This window comes from Anas platyrhynchos, chromosome 39 (genome assembly GCF_047663525.1).
Source record: "Anas platyrhynchos isolate ZD024472 breed Pekin duck chromosome 39, IASCAAS_PekinDuck_T2T, whole genome shotgun sequence".
Classification (NCBI taxonomy): Eukaryota; Metazoa; Chordata; class Aves; order Anseriformes; family Anatidae; genus Anas; species Anas platyrhynchos.
In genome coordinates, this window is record NC_092627.1 from 1,305,707 (window position 1) to 1,330,811 (window position 25,105).

The 25,105-nt window shown below is 51.1% G+C and overlaps 2 protein-coding genes across 2 annotated transcripts; one reads left to right on the forward strand and one right to left on the reverse strand.

Moving 5' to 3' along the window:
* The first annotated feature begins 1,091 nt into the window (after nucleotides 1–1,091).
* LOC140001215 (olfactory receptor 14C36-like) lies at nucleotides 1,092–11,071 on the forward strand. Its single transcript, XM_072032386.1, has 2 exons — nucleotides 1,092–1,293; nucleotides 10,113–11,071. The coding sequence occupies exons 1-2, from the start codon at nucleotides 1,092–1,094 to the stop codon at nucleotides 11,069–11,071; spliced, it is 1,161 nt and encodes a 386-aa protein (XP_071888487.1).
* A 10,234-nt stretch (nucleotides 11,072–21,305) lies between these two features.
* LOC119714762 (olfactory receptor 14C36-like) lies at nucleotides 21,306–21,896 on the reverse strand. The gene has a single exon (XM_038171762.2). It carries the CDS (start codon nucleotides 21,894–21,896, stop codon nucleotides 21,306–21,308), a length of 591 nt encoding a protein of 196 aa, XP_038027690.2.
* Nucleotides 21,897–25,105: the final 3,209 nt, after the last annotated feature.

The following is a 25,105-nucleotide window of genomic DNA, read 5'->3' on the forward strand; positions in this document are numbered from 1 at the left end:
ATTTAGGTTTAAAGATTAAAATTACTGGTTCAAATAAGGAAAGGGCAATAGATGACTGTTTTAAGTCAGTGTTACTGTAGCATCTACATTCAATGACCTCTCTTGCCTCTACAGAATCATTAATTTCTGCTGGCCATGCTCCTCTTCCAACCCTGAAATCTCACATCTCTCTTGTCCAGGCTGCCCCTGACCTCCCCATATTCTACTGGGATCAGCTTTCTGATGACATTTAACATCTCCGTGTATCTGTCTCACCTCTGTTGGCTCCTCCATTCCTGAGAAGGTAGTGGCATTGTAGTCAGGAGGGAAAAGGGTACATAGATCTTTAGGCGCATCCTGCACAATGTTCCCATCAGCTCTGCACCTCCACAGATCTGTGCTTCCTACCTACAAGTTTTGTTTCCCAAGTGGCTTCTATTCATCCAGCGTTACTTTTCCCAAGCCCTCAAGTATGTTTCAGTTTCAGATGTGGAGGGATGGGAAAAGGAAACAATGCATGGATGGAACTGATCTTGCCAAGGGATGAAAAGAATAACAGGAAGAGATTCTGTAGGTACCTTGCTCAGAAAAGGAAGGCCAAGGACATTGTACCCCCTGTGATGAATGAGAAGGGTGAACTGGTAATGACAGACATGGAAAAGGCTGAGGGACTCAACAACATCTTTGCCTCAGTCTTCCCTGCCAGTCAGGTTTCCCAAGTCTTTCATTTCCCTGAAACCATAGTTGGTGGCTGTGGGTGCAAATTCCCACCTGCTGTAAGTGAAGAGCATGTTTGAGACGACCTGAAGAAACCTAACAAGTGCAAGTCTATGGGGCTTGATGACATGCAACCCAGGGTCCTGAGGGAACTATCTGATGTAGTTGCCAAGCCTCTCTCCATCATATTTGAAGAGTCCTGGCAGTTGGGTGAAGTCCCTGGTGACCTGAAAAGAAAAACATGACTCCCATTTTTAAAAAGGGTAGATATGAGAACCCATGGAACTATTGAATGGTGAGCCTCACCTCTGTGCCTCAAAAGATCATGGAAAAGATCCTCCTGGAATCAATGTCAAGGCACATGCAAGACAATGAAGTGATCTCAGACAGCCAGCATGGCTTCACCAGAGGCCAAATTGTGCTCGACCAATGTGATGGCTTACTACAATGGAGTGACCACATCAGACAACAAGAGAAGACCGACCTATGTCATCTACTTGGACATCTGTAAGACCGTTGACACTGTCCCATATGACATCCTGGTCTCCAAATTGGAGAGATACGCATTTGAAGGGTGCACCATTCAGTGGATAAGGAGTTGGCCTAAAGATCACACCCAGTGAGTGGTGCTCAATGGCTCTATGTCCAAGTGGAGGCTGGTGACAAGTATTGTACCTCAGGGGTCTGTCCTGGGACTGGTACTGTTTAATATCTTTATCTATGACAGACAATGAGATTGACAATGAGAGTGCATTCTGTACCGGTCACTTCTACTTCTACTCCTTCTACTCTGCCCTTGTGAGGCCCCACTTGGAGTCATGCATCCAGGACTGGGGCCCCCAGCACAAGAAGGGTGTGCATCTGTTAGAATGGGTCCAGAGGAGGGCCACAAAGATGATCAAGGGGCTGGAGCAAGTCTCGTATGAAGAAACGTTGAGAGGGCTGAGGCTGTTCAGCCTGGAGAAAAGAAGGCTCCGGGGTGACCTCTTTGTGGCCTTTCAATACTTCAAGGGGTCTTATAAAAAAGACGGAGATTGACTCTTTGTTCAATTAGATAATGATAGGACAAGGGGAAATGGTTTTAAGTTAAAAGAGGTGAGACTTCGATTAGATGTTAGGAGGAAACTCTTCACTCAGAGGGAGGTGAGGCACTGGAACAGGTTGCCAAGAGACCTTAGAGGTGCCCCATCCCTGGAGCTGATCAAAAGCAGGTTAGATGAGGCCCTGGGCAACCTGATCTCATAGGGGGCATCCCTGCTTATGGCCAGGGGGTTGGAACTAGATGACCTTTAAGGTCCCTTCAAACAGGAGCCATTCTCTGATTCTATGGTCTCACAAACTATACCTCAAGCATGACTCCCACCCCATCAGCCTTCCTGGGGTCTCTCACCCGACCAGAACAGAAGGTGCCTCACCATCATTTTCAATGCCATCTGCATGCTTCTGGCCTTTATGGTCCCTATCTGAGCCACATTCCTCCTGCTGGTCCTCCGTCAGCTCCAGAGACAGAAGTGACCTCCCAGCCTCCTTCACAGCTACATGCATCCTGCAGGCCCACCAGATCCTGAGGCACATCTGATCCCATGAAAGCATTCCTGTCTAGCTCCTCCTTGTGGCCTGTGATCTGATGACATACCTGTCACCTCACATGCCTCTTCCAATGCCATGGGACTGCTGCAGGTCCTCACAGCCCCTGCCCTGCCCAAGGGGACAAGCAGCTGAAGTTAGGGGTTGGAGTATGGTTGAAGCTGAGATGTGCTGTGTGCATGGTGGAGAGCTTTGGGAGTTAGGTGTTAAGGTTAATGTTTAGGAATTAGTGTTTACATTCCAGGGTTAAAGGAATGGCAAGGGCTTCAAGGAATTGTTTAGTGTTGTGCCTAAGGATCCTGCTCAGGGTTTAGAATAAGGGCAAGCTTTGAGGTCTTCAGTTTAGGTCTGGTTTGAGGGCCTAAGGTTAAGGCTGGCATTTTACTCCGTGGTTAGGCTTAATCATCCTTCTGCTTGCCCCTCTACTAGAAGATGGGTTTGACATCTGCTTTTTCCAAGTCCCAGGAAAATTCTTTGATCCATCTGTCCTTTCCAAGGTATTTGAGATAGGTCTTATGACAATGCTAGCATCTCCACTAGCACCTCTCTCACCCTTCCTACACCACCACTAAGAAACCTGAGGATTGACCAGGGGGATGATGAAGGTGTGGAAAGAGCTTGGTTAAGATCTGTGAGGTGGGCTGTTCTGTGCTTCACACAGAAAATGATGATTGTGCCATAGAAAACAGTGACACTCGTGAGGACAGAAGAGCAGGTAGATAAAGCCTTGGGCCTGCCAACACAGGAAACACGCACATGAAATCTGCATGATTGGGAATAGGAAGATTGGATACAAATGCAAATTTTGAAAGCAAAACCAAGAGTATCACTGTGGCACTGCAGGACAGCCCCAGCAATGGGGGAAAAACAAAGAAGGTGTCTATGACACTGGGGACACAGAACTGTAGCTGGGAGGAGGAGAAAGAATTAGTGTACACGAGAGAAATTCCCCTGGTTCAGGTACTGCTGCCTTCTGGAGTCAGACCTTCCGCTTCCCGAACCCTGCAGAGAACAGGGATGGCATACAGCCCAGGGCTGACCATAGGGCATGGCCCCCAGCAGGAAGCACTGCGGTCATGCAGAAGGTGCAGCTGAGAGTGCTGCCACCTCTGTGAGCAAAGAGGGTGCTGTCCCCAACCAGGAAGCTGGCCAGCATCTGGCACATGGTGCTGGAGCTGTACAAGGTGTGCAAGGAGGACGAATCTCCCCCAGGAAGAAGGCCACGGGCATCTGCAGGTGTTTGGTGTCAGGCACCAGCTGAGTGATGAGGGTGTTCCACAACCCAGTCACCATGCTGGTCAAGTAAGAGAGGACGAAGGGATTTGTGTATGGGTAGAGGATCTCCCAAATAGGAAAAAGATGAGCTGGTTCATCGACTGGAGAACCACATTGTAAATGTCGAGCTTGGGAGCGTGTTTTAGTGATGGACTTGTCAGCACTAAGGTAAAGTTGCCTGACCTGGGTTACGTGTCCCAGAGTAGTGTCAGGCACAATGCAATTCTTTTTGCCTTCTGCATCTATAGCACAGCAAGTAGGACTTTGCTCTACTCTATTGACTGGGCAGGTCTTTTCACTTTACTCAATTTAGGTTTCCGTGGCTGGAAGGGGCAATTTCCCAAAAGAGGCCAAGCTCATGGGTACAGCTACAGCCACTTGAAGAATTTTTTTTTTTTAGTATTCATCCTAAGTTTGCCTCACAAGTCCCAAGAGAATAATGAATGTCCAGGTGTCTACTGATATTCAAACTGAATTTTTCAGAATGCAGAAGTCATTTCAATTTTAATACTTTATTTTATTTTATTTTATTTTATTTTATTTTATTTTATTTTATTTTATTTTATTTTATTATATTATATTTTATTTTATTTTATTTTATTTTATTTTATTTATTTTAATTTTTTTTTTTTGAAGGAATCCAATTTGTCTTAGAAAGGGTTTCATGTGTGGGCTGGGTTGCAGTTACAGGGACAAAGACCACTGCTGGCAGTGGAGGAGTCAGATCTCTATACTCTCTTTTTCTGCCCGATGCAGGTCTCCAGAGAAGTCACCGTGGATGAATAGCAATAAGACAATGATTCTCAAAACTAAAATGCAGAAAAATTCACTGTTTAAAAACAGAAAATATTTTTTATTAGCTGCTTTATGAAATATTCTTCCTTAAGTACACCATGCAAGATCTACAATTAGCTGCACAAGGCATGAAGGCTTGAAGAAAATTATGGAAGAGATGATAGGAGTTTCTGCATTTTAATGAGGTCCATGGTGCATTTTGGTGCTGAGTCGATGAAGCTCAGGTACTGAGAGGAGAGTGATGTAACCACTTGAGCAAGTAAAGTCAGAAGGAAAAGTTGAAGTGACTTGGAGTATTAATGGGCCCCACTGAGGGCTGTTACTAACAAAGCCTCCCCAGGGACATGTTAGGACAGATAATTGGAGGCCATGGTTACAGACAGGCAAAGCACTGTGCTGAGAAAAGTCTTGGTTGATTTTGGTGAAGCAAAAGGTCCAAGGCCTGACCCCAGCCACTGGAAGGGGAGATCCTGCACCTCCCTGTCTGGCTCAGGACTTTTCTTGGGGGTCTGAGGAATGTGGTGGGCAGTGTGATGCCATGAGAAGAACACTGGTATGACACCACCCTGCCTCTGCACAGGATTGCAAGGAATTAAACACTGCAGTGACATTATCTCATCTCCTCATAAGCTCTAGCCAAAGTGACAAGGCTGTTGGGTCCTTCCATTCTTGCCAGCACTCTGCCTTCTCCTCTGCAGGATTTAATATGCTGTCCCACACTTTGTCCTATTTCCTTGAAGTCTGCAGACACCCATCTCTGTTCACCACCTTACTCTCATCCCAGCATTTCCATCATATCACCAATACGTCATCAACCCTCAACGGCTGTTCCTTGAAAATTGAAGCTAGGGTCTGATCATAGATACTCACCAGCATCTTCCAAGCCAGGGGCCTGCTGCTGGCCTTGCAGCTTCTTGGCTAGACACAGCCAAGACTTGTGCCTGCTGGTGCCCACTCACGGACTCAAGCAGAAGGGACAGGACAACCCATCTGGGGGCCTTCTTTCTGCCTGTGTCCTCCTGGGTGTGGAGGCAGAGGGGATCCCCCAGTCAGCATGCCAAGCAGGTGCCTTCTGCTGGCCTAGCAGGGCCACTGCCAGATGTCAGCCCAAACGTGCAGCTCCCAGGGAGAAGGCAAGGCTGACCTGCCACCTCCAGACACAAGTGACCTCACAGTCCCTTTCTGTGACACGTTCCTGCTGCTGCCGTATCAAGTGCAGAGACAGAAGTGACCTCACAGTCCCTGTCACAGTCACATTCCTGATGTTGGGGCAGGAGATCCTGAGGCAGAGCAGAGCTCCTCAGAGCATTCCCACCCATTTCCTCCTTGTGGCCCACTAGCTGATCTGATCCATGGCCCCTCACATTCACTTGGGGTAAGGGTTTTGTTTAGGTCTCTTAAGCAGTTTTCCAGTGTAGGCCATTTTAGTTCTAGTATTAAGAGCAGAAATCAGAGTGATTAAGAGAGTAAGAGCTAAGGGAAGCGGCTATGGGCTGAGTTTTGTCTTCTAGGGATACATTGAGGTCAGTCATTAGAGTAGTGGACTCCTGTCAGGGTGTGGAGTAGGATTTAGGTGTAGGAATTAAGTTTACCAGTTGAAGCCGGGGAATAGCCTCATATAACTGTTTTAAGTCACTGCTACAGCAGTATCAGCAGAACCTGAACTGTCTTACCTCTTCACAATCTTTAATTTCTGCAGGCCAAGCCCTTATTCCCTCCTCTCTATCTCACATCTCTGCTGTCCATGCTTCTCCTGATCCCTACATCTCAGCTATCTCATTGGGATCAGCTTTCCGATGGCTTTCATGATCTCAGAGTATCTGTCACAGCTCTGTTGGTTACTCTGTTCCTGAGAAAAGCGGCACTTAATACATGATGGAAAAGGACACAAATGTCCATCAGAGCACCCTGCACAATGTACCCAGCAGCTCTGCACCATCACAAAAGTGCGGTTCCTGCCTACAAGTTTTCTTTCCAGAATGGCTCCTATGGATACAGGATAACTTTTCCCAGGCACTCACTTCCCCAGGCCACACCACTCTTGCCCACAGACCTCCTGTGTCTCTCCAACCCTTCCTTCTTCTCCTGCAGTAGTGGCACCTCAGCACAGCAGGTTGGTGCATCTCCAGGCTCAGGGGTGTTTGCTGAGGGCCTGCCCCATGTGGGGAGTGGTGGGGAGGAAGAGAGCAAGGTCATCTCCTGGGGCATGGCTGAGCACAGCCCAGACATCCCGCACTGTGCGCAGGCACTTTCAGCACTGTTCTAGTAACAGGAGTGACCTCGTCCTCCTACTCCACCCATAGACAGCTGCTAAAGCCCTGAATTTCTTATTCCTCACAACCTTCACCCAAGTCTTTCTCCTGGCCCTCCCCATTGCCCAGCACTGCTTCCCAGGTGGCACTCAGTGACCCTTCAGAAGGGCCTTTGGGCTTCCTCAGTTGTCCTGGTGCTTATTAGCACCTTCCTGGCTCCTTCCGGGGCGTTTTTGTCCCTCATGAGGACACTGACTCTGGCTGGGATGGAGTTACTCTCTGCAGAGCAGCCCCTGTGGTGCTGTCTTTTTGATATTTGACCAGAGCACTGTTTGTCACCCGTGGCTGTAGTCGCTGTTCTTGTGCAGTGTTTGCACAGCATCAAGGCCTTCTCTGCTTCTCACTCTGCCCCACCATCGAGTCGGCTTCCACTAGACCAGGTTGCTCAAAGCCCCATCCAACCTAGCCTTGAATACTTCCAGGGATAGGGCATCCACAGCTTCCCTGGGCAGCCTGTTCCGCTGCCTTACCACCCTCTAAGTCAAGAACTTCTTTCTAATAGCTAATCTAAATCTACCCTCTTTCAGTTTAAAACCATTACCGCTACTCCTATCATGACACTCTGATGAAAAGTCCCTCCCCAGCTTTCTTCTAGGTGCCCTATTGGTACTGGAAGGGCTCTTTAAGGTCTCCCCAGAGCCTTCTCTTGTCCAGGCTGAACAAACCCATCTTCCTCAGCATGTTCCTAGGAAAAGTGCTGCAGCCCATTGATCGTCCCCATGGCCCTCCTCTGGACTCCTTCTAATAGATACACATCCTTATTGGGGCCCCAGAGCTGAGCACAGTACTCGAGCTGTGGCCTCACAAGCCCCCCTAACAGATCAACATTCACTCCAAACTTGGTGTCATCTGCAAACTTACTGAGGGTGCACTCGATCCCCTCATCCACATCATTGGTGGAGATATTGAAGAGACCTGGCTGTAGTACTGGGCCCTGGGGGACACTAAGGACAGGCCTCCAGCTGCATTTATTTACATTTACTATGACTCTTTGGGCCAGTTTTTAACCCCACAAAGCGTACACCCATCCAAGCCTTGAGCAGCCAGTTTCTCTGGAGAATGTTGTGGGAAAAGATGGAAAAGCCTCACTGCTGTCTAGGTAGACCACATCCACAGCCTTTCCCTCATCCACTGCGAGCATCACCTTGTCACACCTTAAGATCTGATTTGCCAATCGGGACCTGCCTTTGACAAACCCATGCTGACTGGGCCTGATCACCTGGTTGTTCTGGAAGCATTGTGTTATGGAATTCAAGATAATCGGCTCCAAGAGCTTTTCCAGGACCGAGTTCAGACTGACAGGCTTGTAGTTCCACGATCCTCCTTCCAGCCATTTTGTAGGTGAGCATCACAGTTGCTAGTCACCAGTTGACTGACAGCCAGGACTGCTGATAAATGATGGAAGGCAGCTTGGTGAGCACTTCTGCCAGCTCCCTCAGTACCCTCGGCTATATCCCATCCAGCTCCATAGACTTGTGAACACCGTCCATGAGGGATGCTGTACAAGTAGTGGTGCCTGCTCACCAGGAACCAGGCCAGCTTTCTACAGAGCTGCCTTACAAGGACCATGGCCACCAAGAAAATCAGAGTTATCTAACTCAGCTCAGATCCAGTGAGACACCACAAACACAATGGTCTACAGGAAGGGGGAAAAATGTACAGGACTGGGATTTCCTAGGACAGCCTGGTTTGGGGAAGAGCAAGGACACTGGAAAGGCTGAAAGTCCCAACAGAACCAAGTCTTTGTGTCCATGGCTATGGCTGCTATCTTCTAAGCCACTAAAGCCAATGAGGAGACATATTGTTAAAACACCAGGGCCTCATTGCCTCTTTACCCCCACCCATGAACCAGGCAGTGGTCATACCATTCTCCTGCACTTGGCCATGCACATCCCCATTTCCTACTGCCCCACAAAGAGCCCTGAGCAACCTGTCAAGGAAAAAATCTCCTTTCCCAGGGGATGGAGGTCAAGGCCTGGCCCTTGTGCTTGGTGATACACTTCCAGTTTGTCTACACCTCAGTGTCACCTTCACATTGCCTTTGTCTCCTTGTCCTCACTGCCTCCAGGGTTCTGCTCTAACGAGCTCCAAGGGAGGCTGTGTCAGTGCTGGCCCTCAGGGGGACACTGCAAGAAACGTGCCTCTGACTTGGACTTCTGGAGAGATGTCTTCAATTGTCTCTGAGTGCCTGAGCTTCATGTGTGGGCTTATCAGCAAAGCCCCCAGAGGGGTGATTGCAGTGCCTTGGGCTGGTGCTGTGCTGCTGAGCAGGGCTGGGCTCATGGGACAGAGAGAGCTCGTGGCAAGAGGGCCCTGGTGCAGAGAGACAGCTGTGCTCAGGAGCAGCTCCTCTGCACAGCGCAGCAGGGCTGGGGGCTCTGACCGCAGCTGGCATGGGGAGAGGAGAGAAGGAGAGAGGGCTTGGAGGCAGTTGGCGGTGGGAGGATGCTGAGAGCTGCCTGCTGGAGAAATGTGCACAGCCCTTGACAAGGTAAAGGTCTGGCTGCAGGGCCATGAAGCAGCAGGTCCTGGAAGGGTCCCCTACTGGGTCTTGTTTCTGGGAGGGCAGTGGGCAATGCAGTAGGCTTTGAGAGTCCTGCTGGGTTGCCCTGCGAGGTGATGAAGTCTGCCAGAAGCCCCTTGGAGTGCCCTAAGACAGATGCCCCTTGTCAGATAAGAGACGAGTGGAGAAGCCTCCTCCAGACCCTGCAGGGGTGCAGCTGAGATATGGGACACTCCAGCTTTCAGATATCCAGCTCTGTCTGTGGGGCATCCTCCTGGGCTGTAGGCTGCTCTCCTGCAGGATGCAGCTCTCTCCTGGCATCCTTGTGTTATCCAGCTGCCCAAGGAAAAGACACCTCCATACTAACATCATGTCCATGCTGTTGGATGGCTGTCTGTGAGCAGCAGCAATGAGGCCTCTGCAGCTCTGTCTAGGAGGGAAGATCTGAGATCCTGATCAGTCCCCTGGAGAAAAGGTGAAGATTCTGTTCAGCTGCACTTGGAGTGGGGCTTCTCTGCTCTCAGCTGTCTCCTGTTTCTTCTCAGGGCAGCACCTGAGAGGGATGGTCCTGTAGCTCAGAGAGGGGTAGCCCAGGGCAGCAGAGAGCAGGACTGATGGGCAGAACTGCTCTGCTCAGTCTTCCCCAGCGGACAAATCCTTTGCCTCTTAGCACCCACAGGATATCACCTAGAATGTGGAAGTAATGTCATGGAGTTCCATCATTCAATACCTCTCATATGTGTTATACTGGCAATTAGGATAAAATAAAGTGAGGAAAATAGTTGCAGCTTTGCTCCACAATCAGCTCAGTTGTTTGCAACAATACTGCAAAGCTCATTGGTCTGACATATTTCTGACTTTGAGTTATCCACCCTTCTGTTTTATTTCCTATTTTCCTTAGAAAAGTCTGTTCTAACATTGCTCTGCCTTCTCCTCTTCAACAGAGAAGGAAGTACAAAGTCAGAGAATACCCAACATCAGCTCAGTGAGCGAGTTCCTCCTGCTGGCATTCGCAGACACGCACGAGCTGCAGCTCCTGCACTTCGCACTCTTCCTGGGCATCTACTTGGCTGCCCTCCTGGGCAACGGCCTCATCCTCAGCGCCGTAGCCTGCCACCACCGCCTCCACACCCCCATGTACTTCTTCCTGCTCAACCTCGCCCTCCTCGACCTGGGCTGCATCTCCACCACTCTGCCCAAAGCCATGGCCAATGCCCTCTGGGACACCAGGGCCATCTCTTATCAAGGATGTGCTGCACAGGTCTTTTTCTTTCTCTTCTTCATATCAGCAGAGTATTATAACCTTACTATCATGGCCTATGACCGCTACGTTGCCATCTGCAAGCCCCTGCACTACGGGAGCGTCCTGGGCAGCAGAGCTTGTGCCCAGATGGCAGCAGCTGCCTGGGGCAGTGGCTTTCTCAATGCTGTCCTGCACATGGCCAACACATTTTCCCTGCCCCTCTGCCATGGCAATGCTGTGGACCAGTTCTTCTGTGAAATCCCCCAGATCCTCAAGCTCTCCTGCTCAGATACCCACTTCAGGGAAGTTTTGTCTCTTGTGTTTAGTGTTTCTTTAGCATTTGGTTGTTTTGTTTTCATCGTGGCGTCCTATGTGCAGATCTTCAGGGCAGTGCTGAGGATTCCCTCTGAGCAGGGCCAGTACAAAGCCTTTTCCACGTGCCTCCCTCACCTGGCCGTGGTCTCCCTCTTTGTCAGTACTGCCATATTTGCCTACCTGAAGCCCCCCTCCATTTCCTTGCCATCCCTGGACCTGGTGGTCGCACTTCTGTACTCAGTGGTGCCTCCAGCTCTGAACCCCCTCATCTACAGTATGAGGAACCAGGAGCTCAAGGTTGCAGTGAGGAAACTGTTTCCATTCATTCTGCTTAAGCATCCATGATGTGTTCAAAAGATGTATTCTTAATAATATGCATATATTTTGATTCACATTATATTGTATCATTTTTATCATTACTAGTGTTGTCATTATATTGTAATTAATTATAATCCTGTTACATGTTGTGTTAGTTTTTACCATATCATCTAATGTACACACAGACCCAGGCTTCCTAGGTAGATAAAGACAATAAAGAAGTCAGTGGAAATTCATTGGTCTCAGTATCCCTCTCTTCCCATGTCCTCTGGAGCTGGGGGAGCAGCCCCAGCGTGCAGGAGGGGCTCGGGGCCAAGAGCCCAGCTGCCACATGCAGGAGCAGCCCCGGTGGCCCTCGGGGCTGCCCCTCACTGCCCGCTGGGCTCTGCCTCTCTGCTGCATTCAGGTTGGCGCTGCTGCTTCCCTGGAGCCATGGCCATGGCCAGCAGCAGGACGTGGCCTTTTCCCTGCTGCTCTCTTTTTGCTTCCACATTGTGCGCCTTTTTTCTGGATCAGCCCTGATATCTCGTGTACCTTGGTGACAATCCTGTTGTCTCTGCAGTGGCTACCCTCTGTCTGAATGCAGCAGCAGGCACTGTACATCCCTGGGTCACAGTTGCCTCCCTGCTAGCACCACAGTAACAAAAGGGGCTGGTGAGGGTAAACCCAGAAGCCTGGACACCTTTTCCAAAAGTGCTATCAGGAATGGAGCCAAGAGGTTGCTCCCTGCTCTTCTGTTTCCTGGGGTTCTTCGTGGAGTGAAGGACACAGGCTGAAAAGTCCCAGGGTGGTCGCTGAGGAGCCAAGGGCAGCACTAAGAGCTTCCATTATGGCAGCACTTGCCTAAGGAGATGACAACTGATCTTAAACTCATCTGCATGGGACTGCAACCTCTGCAGTGGGGCAGATGGCAGATTCCAGACTGGAGAGGAATCTGGAGCTTCCAGGAGATGTCAGGGGATCTGCAGGGGCAATGTGCTCAGTGGGTAGTGGTTAGAACCTCATAAAATGTGTGACCATGAAAAGAAGGGTCTGGTAATGGAAAAGGGGAACCTGAGGAGTCCATGGGCTAAAGGAGGGTTCTGCAATGCCAGCAGAGGTGGTGAAGAGCCAGCAGACGAAAGCCCGTAAGACTGCAGATTAACTGAGGATAACCGTTTTGAAGTGCTGTGGGCGAGGTCTGGTGCAGCACTCACCTGCCCTTTGTGCCCTCAGACACACCCCATGGCCCTGCCCAGCACTGCCCTGTGCTGCTGAGCCATCAGGGCTGAAGGAAAGGGGCTCAGCGGCAGAGATCCCCATGGACGTAGGTCTGCTGCCCACCCTGAGCAGCACAGCTGGAGGGAGACCCACAGGAGCTTCCTGGGGTCCTGGGTCACCACAGCCCCTGGCTCTCACAACAGCACTGCCAGCTTGGGGCCCTGAGTGGAACATGGGGAGGGAAACAGGAATGGCTGGCAAGGCCAACATGGACACACTGCCCTGGGTAAGGCTCTCTGGGAGCAGGGATGGCCCTGGGGAAGAGCAGGGCAGCATTGCTGGGCCTGCACTGATGGGGAAAGGGCAGAGGGAAAGCTCTTTGTGCAGGCCCCTGCTCGTGGCAGGCTGCTCTGTGGCTGGGCCAGGCCTCTTGTGCTGGCCTGGGGAGCGGGGCTGGCCCTGCGGGGCACAGGCACTGTGTGCTGGGGATCTGCCAGGCAAGAGAGCAGGGCTCCTGCAGCTTCACGGACCTCCATCTCCTGAGACGGGGCTGGCCCCAGCGCGGGGGCTGCTTGGGAGGCCCAGAGCCGCCTTTGTGCCAGCAGCTGCGGTGCCTTGCGAAGGGCTGGGGCTGTGGTGGCCATGCCCAGAGCCCTGCAGCAGCCTGCGGTGGGCACTGCCCTGGGGCCAGCCCAGCCTGTGCTGCTGGGCTGGGGAGAGGGCAGGGAGGTGGGGAGAGGTGGGCAGGGGCTGGGCTGGGCTGGGCAGTGCCCGGCAGAGGGCAACAGCAGCGTCAGGGAGCGGTGGCAGCATGCAGGGGAGGGCTCCCAGCAGGGCTTGGTGCTGCAGAGCCAGGGCTGCGCCAAGGGAGCCCAGAGCTGCAGGGGCAGGGGAGAGGAGGCCGAGGGCCAGGGCGGCTGCTGCAGGTGCAGGGAGCTCAGCATGGCCCTTGTAGCCCCCTGCCCTGGGCCTGCCTCTGCCCTTGGGCTCGGCCCCGGCCTTGGCTCTCCTGGCAGCAGCGCTCTTGGCATGCGCTTCCTGGCCTCCCCTCGCCTGCGCACAGCTGCTGCCCACTCAGGCTGCTTCCACAAACATGTCCTCACCAGCAGCACCACCCCTTGGGCTGCTTCTGCTGGCCTCCCCCAACCCACTGCCTTGACTCCTTGTCTCTGCTGGGACCCACCATCCACACCCAAATACCTTCCTTCACTGTCATTTCCCTTCCCCTGCCCCGTGGGATGACAGAGTCATGGGACATATGACCTTTAGGTGTTGTGGTGCTTGTCTAATCCAGTTTGGTGATGGAATACAAAGACAGTTCCTTCACCAGTGATGTACATCCTTCTTCATGTTCGGCCATGATTCCATCTCCTTCACAGTTCTTACAGTGTTTGCTTTATCTCAGGGATGAACTGCATTAGGTCTCCTTGATTAGTCTGAGGCACAACGCAATGCCTTTTGCCTTTTGCCACTCCAGCACAATACCTGTGAGTTTACCTGTCTGTGTGCATTGACCTGACGGGTCATTTCACATTTTTTGCTTTCATATCCCTGATGGAAGGAGATGATTCCCAAACGGGGATACGCAGATGGGTTCTGGCTCAGCCATTTGAAGTGTCCTGCTCTTGAATATTTCAGCCTGAGTTTTGCCACAACTCCTGCAGCCAAATGTGTCCCTGGGCTGTCATTGCTCTGCCCCTGTCATGTGGGATGGCTGTGCTGTGGTGGGACTTGTTTCCAGTGGTTCATTTACCAGACACCGTAATGAATACTATTAGCAGGACTAGAGGAGTCCTGCTTATAGCCACGGGAAGGTGGGGAAGAAAGGAACAATCAGATTTACTGGACTGGGTATATTTTATGGCCTGGTACATCAGACCCACAAATGCATCAGGCTCTACTGGACACCTCTGAACAGAGTACCCTAATGCCATCAGCTAGAAAAAGGTAGAACCCTCCTGTATTTCTGGAGTGACAGGGGCATCCCAACAGTTAACTGTACTGGAGGCTGAATTCAGTTGAACATGGAAGGAATGGCAAAAGCACCCCATTGGGACTGGCCCAGAGGCTATGTGCATCCTCGGCATAGACTGCTTCAGGAGAGGGAATTCAGAGTTCCAAGAGGGCACCAACGGTGGGGCTTTGGCAGAGCTGCCTTGGAGACAAAGGACATGAATCAGTTGTCTACTTTGCTTGGGATTCCACAGAATCCTTCTGTTGGGGGGTTTGCTGAGGGTTGAAGAACAGCAGGTGCCAATGGCTACCATGGTGGAGAACCTGAGGCAGCGTCACGCTAACGGAGACTCCCTGATTGCCATCCATGAGCTGGGTCATCGACTGGAGAGCCAAGGTGTAGATGTAGAGCTTGGGAGCATAGTTTAGTGATGTCAGCACTAAGGTAAAGTTGCCTGACCTGAGTTACACGTCCCAGAGTAGTGTCAGGCACAATGCAATTCTTTTTGCCTTCTGCATCTATAGCACAGGAAGTAGGACTTTGCCCTACTCCATTGACTGGGCAGCTCTTTTCACTTTACTCTACTGAGGATTCTGTGTCTGGAAGGGGACAATTTCCGCAATGAGGCCAGGCTCATGGGTACAGCTACAGCCAATAAAGATATATTTTCTTTATTTTTCACCCTGAGTTTTCCACAGATGATCCAAGAGGGTCCATGGATGTCCAGGTTTCTACTGAAAGTCAGGCTGAATTTCTCAGGATCCAATGGTCATTTCAAATTTATTTTATTTTATTTTATTTTATTTTATTTTAGTTTAGTTTAGTTTAGTTTAGTTTATGTTTAGTTTATGTTTATTTTTATATTTTCTGAAAAAAACCCTGACTTATCTTAGAAAGGGTTTCATGTGCTGGGCTGGGCTGCACTTACAGGGATAAAGACCACTGCTGGCAGTGGAGGTGTCGGACCAGCACACTCTGCTCTTCCTCCCAATGAAGGTCTCCAAAGAAGTCACCCTGGATGAATAGCAATAGGAGAATGAGGTTCAAAACTGAAATGCAGCAAAATTCAGCCTTGGAAACAAGAAAATATTTTTATTGGTTGCTCTTTGAAATCTTCTTCCTTAACTACATCTTGCAAACTCTGCAATTAGCTGCACGAGGCGTAAAGGCTTGAAGAAAACTATCAAAGGGATGTTAGGAGTTTTTGCATTTTAATGAGTTCCATGGTGTATTTTGGTGTTCAGAGGTGAATGATGCAACTGCTAGAGAAAATAAAGTCAGAAGAAAAAGCTGAAGTGACTTGGAGTATTAATGGGCCCCACTGAGGGCTGTTACTAACAAAGCCTCCCCAGGGACTAGTTAGGGTAGATAATTGGAGACCATGGTTACAGACAGGCAAAGCACTGTGCTGAGAAAAGTCTTGGTTGATTTTGGTGATGCAGAAGGGCCAAGGGGTGGCCCCAGCCACTGGAACAGGAGGTCCTGCACCCCTATGTCTGGCTCAAGGCTGTTCCTGGGGTCTGTGGGCTGTGGTGGGCAGTGTGATGCCATGAGAAGAACACTGGTGTGACACCTCTGAGGTGCTGCACAGGGTTGAAAGGAATCAATGAGGCCCTATTGCAAAGTGTAACATCTCTCCTCATAAGCTGTAGCCAAGGCGACAAAACCTTCAGGGCTGTTGGGACCTTCCATTCTTGCCAGCACCCTCTGCCTTCTCCTCTGTAGCTTTTCCTACACTGTCCCACAATTTGTCCTATTTCCTTGAAGTCTGAAGACCCCCATCTCTGTTCACCACTTTGCTCTCATCCCTTGCTTTCTCCCATATCTCATCAACCCTCACCAGCTGTTCCTTGAAACACAAAGACACAGTCTGATCAGAGGGTGACCTCTGGCATCACAGAACAATCCTTTGAGGGACATTTCTTCCTCCTCAAGGCCAGCGCCAACCTCCAGGGCACACTTCCTGGCAAGTTTTTCTCTCCTGCTCTTTCGTATTACCAAAGGAAGCTCCCTCAGAGTGGAAACACCGCCTGAAGTAAGCATCCCAACGCAGCAGACTCCTGTCAGCCAACCAGACACAAGTCACCTCAGCAGCATCTTTCAGGCCAGGGGCTTGCTGCTGGCCTTGCAGCTTCTTGGCTAGACGCAGAATCACAGAATCACAGAATCACAGAATTTCTAGGTTGGAAGAGACCTCAAGATCATCGAGTCCAACCTCACAGCTAACAGTCCCCACTAAACCATATCCCTAAGCTCTACATCTAAACGTCTTTTAAAGACTTCCAGGGATGGTGACCGTTTCTGATACAAGCCAGGATGCCGTTGGCCTTCTTGGCCACCTGAGCACACTGCTGGCTCATATTCAGCCGACTGTCCACCATCACTCCCACGTCCTTCTCTGCCTGGCAGCTCTCCAACCACTCATCTCCCAGCCTGTAGCTCTGCTTGGGGTTATTGCGCCCCAGGTGCAGGACCCGGCACTTGGCCTTGTTGAACTTCATGCCGTTGACCTCAGCCCATCGGTGCAGCCTATCCAGATCCTCCTGCAGAGCCTTCCTACCCTCGAGCAGATCGACACACGCACCTAACTTGGTGTCATCTGCAAACTTACTGAGGGTGCACTCAATGCCCCTGTCCAGATCATTGATGAAGATGTTAAAGAGGACTGGCCCCAGCACTGAGCCCTGGGGGACGCCACTAGTGACTGGCCTCCAACTGGACTTGACTCCATTTACCACGACTCTTTGGGCCCGGCCATCCAGCCAGTTTCTAACCCAACGAAGCGTGCGCCAGTCCAAGCCAAGAGCAGCCAGTTTCTTGAGGAGAATGCTGTGGGAGACGGTGTCAAAAGCCTTGCTGAAGTCAAGGTAGACCACATCCACAGCCTTTCCCTCATCCACCCAGCGCGTCACTTTGTCGTAGAAGGAGATCAGGTTCGTCAAGCAGGACCTGCCTTCCATAAACCCATGCTGGCTGGGCCTGATCGCCTGCTTGCCCTTCAAGTGCCGCATGATGACTCCCAAGAGGATCTGCTCCATGAGCTTCCCTGGTACTGAGGTCAAACTGACCGGCCTGTAGTTCCCCGGGTCTGCCCTCCGGCCCTTCTTGTAGATGGGTGTCAGGTTTGCTAGTCGCCAGTCAGCTGGGACCTCCCCCGATAGCCAGGACTGCTGATAAATGATGGATAGGGGCTTGGCCAGCTCCTCTGCCAGTTCTCTCAGTACCCTTGGGTGGATCCCATCCGGCCCCATCGACTTGTGCACATCCAAGTGCCGTAGCAGGTCACCAACCAGTTCTTCGTGGATGGTGAGGGCCACATCCTGCTCCCCATCCCCTTCCACCAGTTCTGGGTACTGGGTATCCAGAGAACAACCGGTTTTGCCACTAAAGACTGAGGCAAAGAAGGCATTGAGCACCTCCGCCTTTTCCTCATCTCTTGTAACTAAGTTTCCCCCTGCATCCAGTAAAGGATGGAGATTCTCCCTAGTCCTCCTTTTTGTGTTGATGTATTTATAAAAACGTTTTTTGTTATCTTTAACGGCAGTAGCCAGATTGAGCTCCAGATGAGCTTTGGCCTTCCTAATTTTGTCCCTGCACAGCCTCGCTACATCCTTATAGTCCTCCCTAGTGGCCTGCCCACTTTTCCAAAGATTATAAACCCTCTTTTTTCTCCTAAGCTCAAGCCACAGTTCTCTGTTGAGCCAGGCTGGTCTTCTTCCCCGCTGGCTCGTCTTTGGGCACATGGGGAAAGACTGCTCCTGCACCATTAGGATTTCCCTCTTGAAGAGCGCCCAGCCTTCCTGGACTCCTCTGCCCTTCAGAACCGCCTCCCAAGGAACTCCACCAACTAGTGTCCTAAGCTCTACATGTAAATGTCTTTTAAAGACTTCCAGGGATGGTGACTCCACCACTTCCCTGGGCAGTCTGTTCCAATGTCTAACAACCCTTTCGGTAAAGAAGTTCTTCCTAACATCTAACCTAAAACTCCCCTGGCACAACTTAAGCCCATTCCCCCTCGTCCTGTCACCAGGCACGTGGGAGAACAGGCCAACCCCCACCTCGCTACAGCCTCCTTTAAGGTATCTGTAAAGAGCAATAAGGTCGCCCCTGAGCCTCCTCTTCTCCAGGCTGAACAAGCCCAGCTCCCTCAGCCGCTCCTCGTAGGACTTGTTCTCCAGGCCCCTCACCAACTTCGTCGCCCTTCTCTGGACATAGCCAAGCCTTGTGCCTCCTGCTGCCCAGTCATGGACTGAAGCAGAAGGGACAGGACAACCCATGTTGGGGCCTTCTTTCTGTCTGGGTCCTCCTGGATCTGGAGGCAGAGGGGATCCCCCAGTCAGCATGCCAAGCAGGTGCCTTCTGCTGGCCTAGCAGGGCCTCTGCCACATGTCAGCCCAAAAGTGCAGCTCCCAGGGAGAAGTCAAGGCTGACCTGCCACCTCCAGACACAAGTGACCTCCCAGTCCCTTTCTGTGACACGTTCCTGCTGCTGTCCTATCAAGTGCAGAGACAGAAGTGACCTCACAGTCAATGCCACAGTCACATTCCTGCTGCTGGGCCATGAGATCCTGAGGCAGAGCAGAGCTCCTCAGAGCATTCCCACCCATCTCTTGCTTGTGGCCCACAAGCTGATCAGATCAGGGTGAGCAAGAGAGTAAAGGTAAGGAAAAGGGGCTATGGGCTGTGTTTTGGCTTGAAGGGATACTTTGAGGTCAGGCATAAGAGGAGTGGATTCCTGTCAGGGTGTGGAGTAGCATTTAGGTTTGATGATTAATGTCAGTGATTATAATAGTGCAAGGGCTTTACATGACTATTTTAAGTCAGTGTTACAGCAAAATCAACATTGCCTGAATGTTCTAACCTCACAGAAATCATTCATTTCTGATGGCCAAACTCCTCTTCCCTCCCCCATATCTCACATCTCTCCTGGCCAGGCTTCTCCCCATATCAGTCATCTTCGTAGGGGCAGCTTTCTGATGGCTTTCATGATCTCAGAGTATCTGTCTCGTATCTGTTGGCTACTCCTTTCTAGAGACTGACATGGCACCTAAGTCAGGCTGGAAAAGAACACCAAGGCTGTAGGTGAACCCTGCACAATGTGCCCAGCAGCTCTTGTACCACCCCAAAATTTTGTTTCCTGCCTCCAACTTTTGGATACGGATTGGCTTCTGTGCACCCAGGCTATCTTTTTCCAAACCCTCATGCATGGTTCAGTTTGCCCCAAACGTCTTGGAGGCAGTGCCCCCCTCTCTGTAGAAAACTGAAAGCAGTCCTAAAGGATGACTTCAGGCAAAAGCTGACACCTCTGACATGACAACCCCTATCCAAGACCTCTTCTTCTATGGGGCGTACCAGGTACTTAGAAAGAGCCGATCTCAGAAACTACATGCACAGCAAGTGCCTTCTGCTGCTCTAGCATGGACACTGGCAGATGTGAGCCTAAAGGCACAGATCCCAGCCAGGAGTCAAGGGTGACCTGTCAGCTACTTCAGAAAGAGCTCAACTCACAGGCCGTTTAACAGCCAGTCGCTTCCTGCTGGACTTAGTGTTTCTGAGGCACCACTGAGCTTGTAACACCACACCTACAAAACACACCCTTTTTGGGCCAGGACCTGCCCAGGTAGAAATGATCTGGTTGTGATCCTCCAAGCTCATGGCACACCTGCTGGGCTCCCAGCCTCTCTGACACACAGGAGCCAGTTCCATGCCAGTCTTTGGAGGTGCTAGGGAAGGAAGAACCTTGCAGACAATGTTCCAGCCCCATGCCTGTTGGCGGTCTCTCAGCTCCCTGTCCACAGTGAAGATCACACTCTTCGCCCTGCCCGTGCTGCTCAGGGTGGGCAGCAGACCTACGTCCATGGGGATCTCTGCTGCTGAGCCCCTTTCCATCTGCCCTGATGGCTCAGCAGCACAGGGCAGTGTTGGGCAGGGCCATGGGGTGTGTCTGAGGGCACAAAGTGCAGACGAGTGCTGCACCAGACCTGGCCCAGGAGCCTATAAGGAGGGTCTCCACTGTTCCTTTGCAGTCCTATGGGCCTTCACCTGCTGGCTCTTCACTGCCTCCCCTGGCATTGCAGAGACTTCCTTAGAACAAAGACACCTCAGATTCATTTTTCCCTCTAAAAATTACACCTAAAAATTCATCTTCGGATGGTCACTCATTTTTTGAGGTCCTAATCACTACCCACTGAGCACATTGTCCCTGCAGATCCCCTGACATCTCCTGGCATCTCCAGATTCCTCTGCAGGCCTGCATCGGCCATCAGCCCCACTGCAGGAGGTGCAGTCCCATTGAGATCAATCCACTTGTCTACTTCGGGAAGTGCCACCATAAAGTGAGCTCTTGGAGCAGCCCTTGATCCCTCACAGAATACCCTGGGACTTTTTAAGGCTGAACTCCACAAAGATGCCCAGGAAACAGAAGAGCAGGGAGCAACCCCTTGGCTGTTTCCTGGCAGCAGCTTTGGAGAGGCATCTGGGCTTGTGGGTTTGCCCTGAGCAAGACCCTCTTGCTACTGTGGTCCTAGCAGGCGGGCCAGCTCTGACCTCAGGCTGTACAGTGCCTGCTGCTGCCTGCAGGAATTGGGATGCCACTGTAGAGACAACAGGACTGACACCAAGGTACACGAGATCTAATGGCTTGGCTTATCCAAATAAAAGAGAAAAGGAGAAAAATGTGGAGACCAAAAGAGAGCAGCAGAGAAAAGGCCACGTTCTGCTGCTGGCCATGGCCCTGGCTCCAGGGAAGCAGCAGCCCTGACCCGACCTCCATCTGACACCAGGGCTCCTGATCGTGAGCCCCTCCTGCATGCTGGGGCTGCTCCCCCAGCTCAAGAGGAGATGGGAAGAGAAGATAGCTGATAACAATGTGGTTCTGATATTTGTTTTTGTTTCAGGTTTTCTTTTTGTGTGTATTTCTCTACATGGTAAGCCTGCTTCTTTAGGTAATTAGAAGATTGGGTATTTTAAATGAAAAAAAAACAACAGGTAACACGTTAAGGATAACATTATTTAAATCAAAACAAATAATTTGAAGAAAATATTTTAGAGAAATGTAATAATTATTTTTTCTTCAGAGTTCCTGAAATAATCAGGGAACTCACAATCATTATTGATTCCAAGAAAGCAGGTTTCCAAAGATTTTCCTTACTGCATCCTTGAGATCCTGGTTCCTCATGCTGTAGATGAGGGGGTTCAGTACTGGAGGTACAACCGAGTACAGAACTGCCACAACAAGATCCATGGATGGGAAGGAGATGGAGGGGGGCTTCAGGTAGGCAAACATGCCAGTGTTGATAAACAGACAGACCACAGCCAGGTGAGGGAGGCACATGGAAAAGGCTTTGTGCCGGCCCTGCTCAGAGGGCATCCTCAGCACTGCCCTGAAGATCTGCACATAGGACACCATAATGAAAACAAAACAACCAAATGTTAAAGAAACACTAAACACAAGAGCCCTGACTTCCCTGAGGTAGGCATCTGAGCAGGAGAGCTTGAGGATGTGGGGGATTTCACAGAAGAACTGGTCCACAGCATTGCCTTGGCAGAGGGGCAGGGAAAATGTGTTGGCCGTGTGCAGGACAGCATTGAGAAAGCCACTGCCCCAGGCAGCTGCTGCCATCTGGGCACAAGCTCTGCTGCCCAGCAGGCTCCCGTAGTGCAGGGGCTTGCAAATGGCAACGTAGCGGTCATAGGCCATGACAGTGAGAAGATAAAATTCTGATGCAATCAAGAAGTAAAAGAAAAAGACTTGAGCAGCACAGCCTCGGTAGGAGATGGCCCTGGTGTCTCAGAGGGCATTGGCCATGGCTTTGGGCAGAGTGGTGGAGATGCAGCCCAGGTCGAGGAGGGCGAGGTTGAGGAGGAAGAAGTACATGGGGGTGTGGAGGCGGTGGTGGCAGGCTACTGCGCTGAGGATGAGGCCGTTGCCCAGGAGGGCAGCCAGGTAGATGCCCAGGAAGAGCGCGAAGTGCAGGAGCTGCAGCTCGCGTGTGTCTGCGAATGCCAGCAGGAGGAACTCACTCACAGAGCTGATGTTGGACATTTTCTGACATCCTCTGTTGGAGATCAAAAGGTAGAACAAATTTAGAACAGGATGAGGAAAACCTATTACAAGTCTTAGAGAACCCCCAAACAGAGCCTCTCTCTTCGCAGGTGAACCTTTCTGCAGCTCTCCTGCTTGAGTTGTGGGTGGTGCTGGCTGACAGTGGCACTGGGTGCAGGGGCTGCTGTGGGCTGCAGAGGAGTCCTACCTGCAGCAGGAGGGAATCAGGAACATGGGGGAAACTCAAGTTCAGTCCACTTGTCAGGTCAATGAGTTTGCAGAGTTTTCTTGCAAACAACTCATCTGAATGCAGAGCAGAGCTGCAGTGTTTTACTTGCTTTAATGTTATTCGCTTGCCCCTGTAACGCTTAGGTGAATTATTGGATGGTTGAACTCTGTGACTTTATATGTGTGCTCCTGGTGAAATCCTGCAGATGCCAGGAGGCAAAGGGGCTGTCCCTTGGTGAAGACTGAGAAGAGCAGATCTGCCCAGCAGTGAGCTTGGGCATGAGAAGAAACTGGAGACAGCTGAGAGCAGAGAAGCCTGACTCAAAAGGCAGGTGGACAGAATCCTCACCTTATCTCCAGGTGTGTGATCAGGATCTCAGCTCTTCCCTCCTAGCCAGTGGTGCAGAAGCCTCAAACCAGATGCCCACAGACAGCCATCCAGCAGCACGGACATGGCCTTAGCAAGGAGGTGTCTTCTCCTTCGGGCACCTGGATAACACAAGGATGCCACGAGAGAGCTGCATCCTGCTGGAGAGCAGCCTGCAGCCCAGGAGGATGCCCCACAGACAGAGCTGGATATCTGAAAGCTGGAGTGTGCCAATATCCTAGCTGCACTCCTGCAGTGTCTTTGCCACCCCTGTCTTATCTGACATGGGATAGCGAGGTTATGACACTCCAAGGGGCTTCTGCCAGACTTCCTCAACTCGCACTGCAACCCAGCAGGACTCTCAAAGCCTACTGCATTGCCCACTGCCCTCCCAGAAACAAGACCCAGCACGAGACCCTTGCAGGACCTGCAGCTGCCTGGCCCACCAGCCAGACCCTTACCTTGTCAAGGGCTGTGCAGGTTTCCCTTTCATGCAGCTCTCAGCATCCTCCCACTGCCAAGTGCCTCCAAGCCCTCTCTCCTTCTGTCCTCTCTGTGTGCCAGCTGCGGTCAGAGCCCCCAGCCCTCCTGCGCTGTGCAGCGGAGCTGCTCCTGGGCACAGCGCTCTCTCTGCTTCATGGGACTTTCTGAACTGTGTTTTCTCTGTCCCATGAGACTGGCCCAGCTCAGCAGCACAAGCCCAGCCCAAGGATCTGGAATCACCCCTCTGGTGGCTTTGCTGATGAGCCCACAAGGAGTCAGTTAGGCTCTGGTGCTTTAATGATTAGCTGTCTCCTCAAAAGCTTTAGTGGCAGAGACAATAGCCATAGCCATGGACTCAAATATCTCATAAGGCAACTCTGTAGGAAGCTGGCCTGGTTCCTTGTGAGAAGGCACCACTGCTCATATGGCATCCTTGTGGTGGAAACCCCTCCTGAAGTAGTCATCCCAACCCAGCAACCTTCTTGTGGCCTCTCAGCCAAGCAGACACAAGTCCCCTCATCAGCACCTTCCAAGCCAGGGGCCTGCTGCTGGCCTTGCACGGCCACTGCCAGATGTCAGCCCAAAAGTCCAGATCCCAGGTCTATGTCAAGGGTGACCTGCCACCTCCAGACACAAGTGACCTCCCAGTCCCTTTCTGTGACACTTTCCTGCTGCTGTCCTATCAAGTGCAGATGCAGAAGTGACCTCACTGTCCCTGCCACAGTCACATTCCTGCTGCTGGGGCAGGAGATCCTGAGGCAGAGCTGAGCTCTTCAGAGCACTCCCATCCATTTCCTCTTTGTGGCCCACAGGCTGATCAGATCCATGGCCCCTCACATTCAGCTTTGTATGCCATGTGACTGCAGAGCAACCTCATGGTTCCCACCCTGCGTCATGGGCCAAGCACCTTAAGTGCTTAAGGGTAGGGTTAGGAAAAGGTTTGGATGTGAAGAAGGTAATGCAGAGGAACCATGACTTTGGGTGTTAGGCTTTCATGTATGAGATTAGGGACTAGGGCTCACCTTTCTGTGACAGAGATTAATCAAATGCGTAGTGGAAGGGTTTGGTGTTTGGCTTGTGGTGTCAGGTCTGTGGTTAGGGTATGTACAAGTTCTTTGGTTTAAGATTTTGTTTAGGTCTGCAGGAAATCTAGGGCTAAATAGTGTGTGTTAATCGTAGTGTTAAGGGCAGGGATAAGGGTGAAGAAGAGAGTAAGGGTGATGTAATGGGGCTGAGGACTAGTTTTGGCTTCAAGGGATCTTGTGGTCAAACATTAGAGCAGTGGATTCCTGTCAGGGTTTGGAGTAGCATTTAGCTTTATGGATTAACGTTACAGGTTAAAATAGACAAGGGCCTCACATGACTGCTTTAAGTCTGCTTTATGGTAGGATCAGCATTACCTGAACATTCTTACCTCTGCAAAATCATCACCTTCTGCTGTCCACGCTCCTTTTCCCTCCCACAAATCTCACATCTCTGTTGGCCAGGCTTCTCCTGACTTCCCCATATCAGTCATCTTCTTAGGGGAAGTTTGGAGAACCAGCATGAAGAAGGAGAGAAATGTCTGTAGGAGCACCCTGCACAATGTGCCCAGCAGTTCTGCAACACCACAGAAGCAGGCCTGAAGGATGAGTTTAGGCAAAAGCTCATACCTCTGACATGACAACACCTATTCAAGACCTCTTCCTCTATGGGGCCTACCAGGTGCTTAGAAAGAGGGGATCTCACAAACTGTGTGCAGAGCAGGTGCATCTGCTGGCCTGCCATGAAGACCGGCAGATGTGAG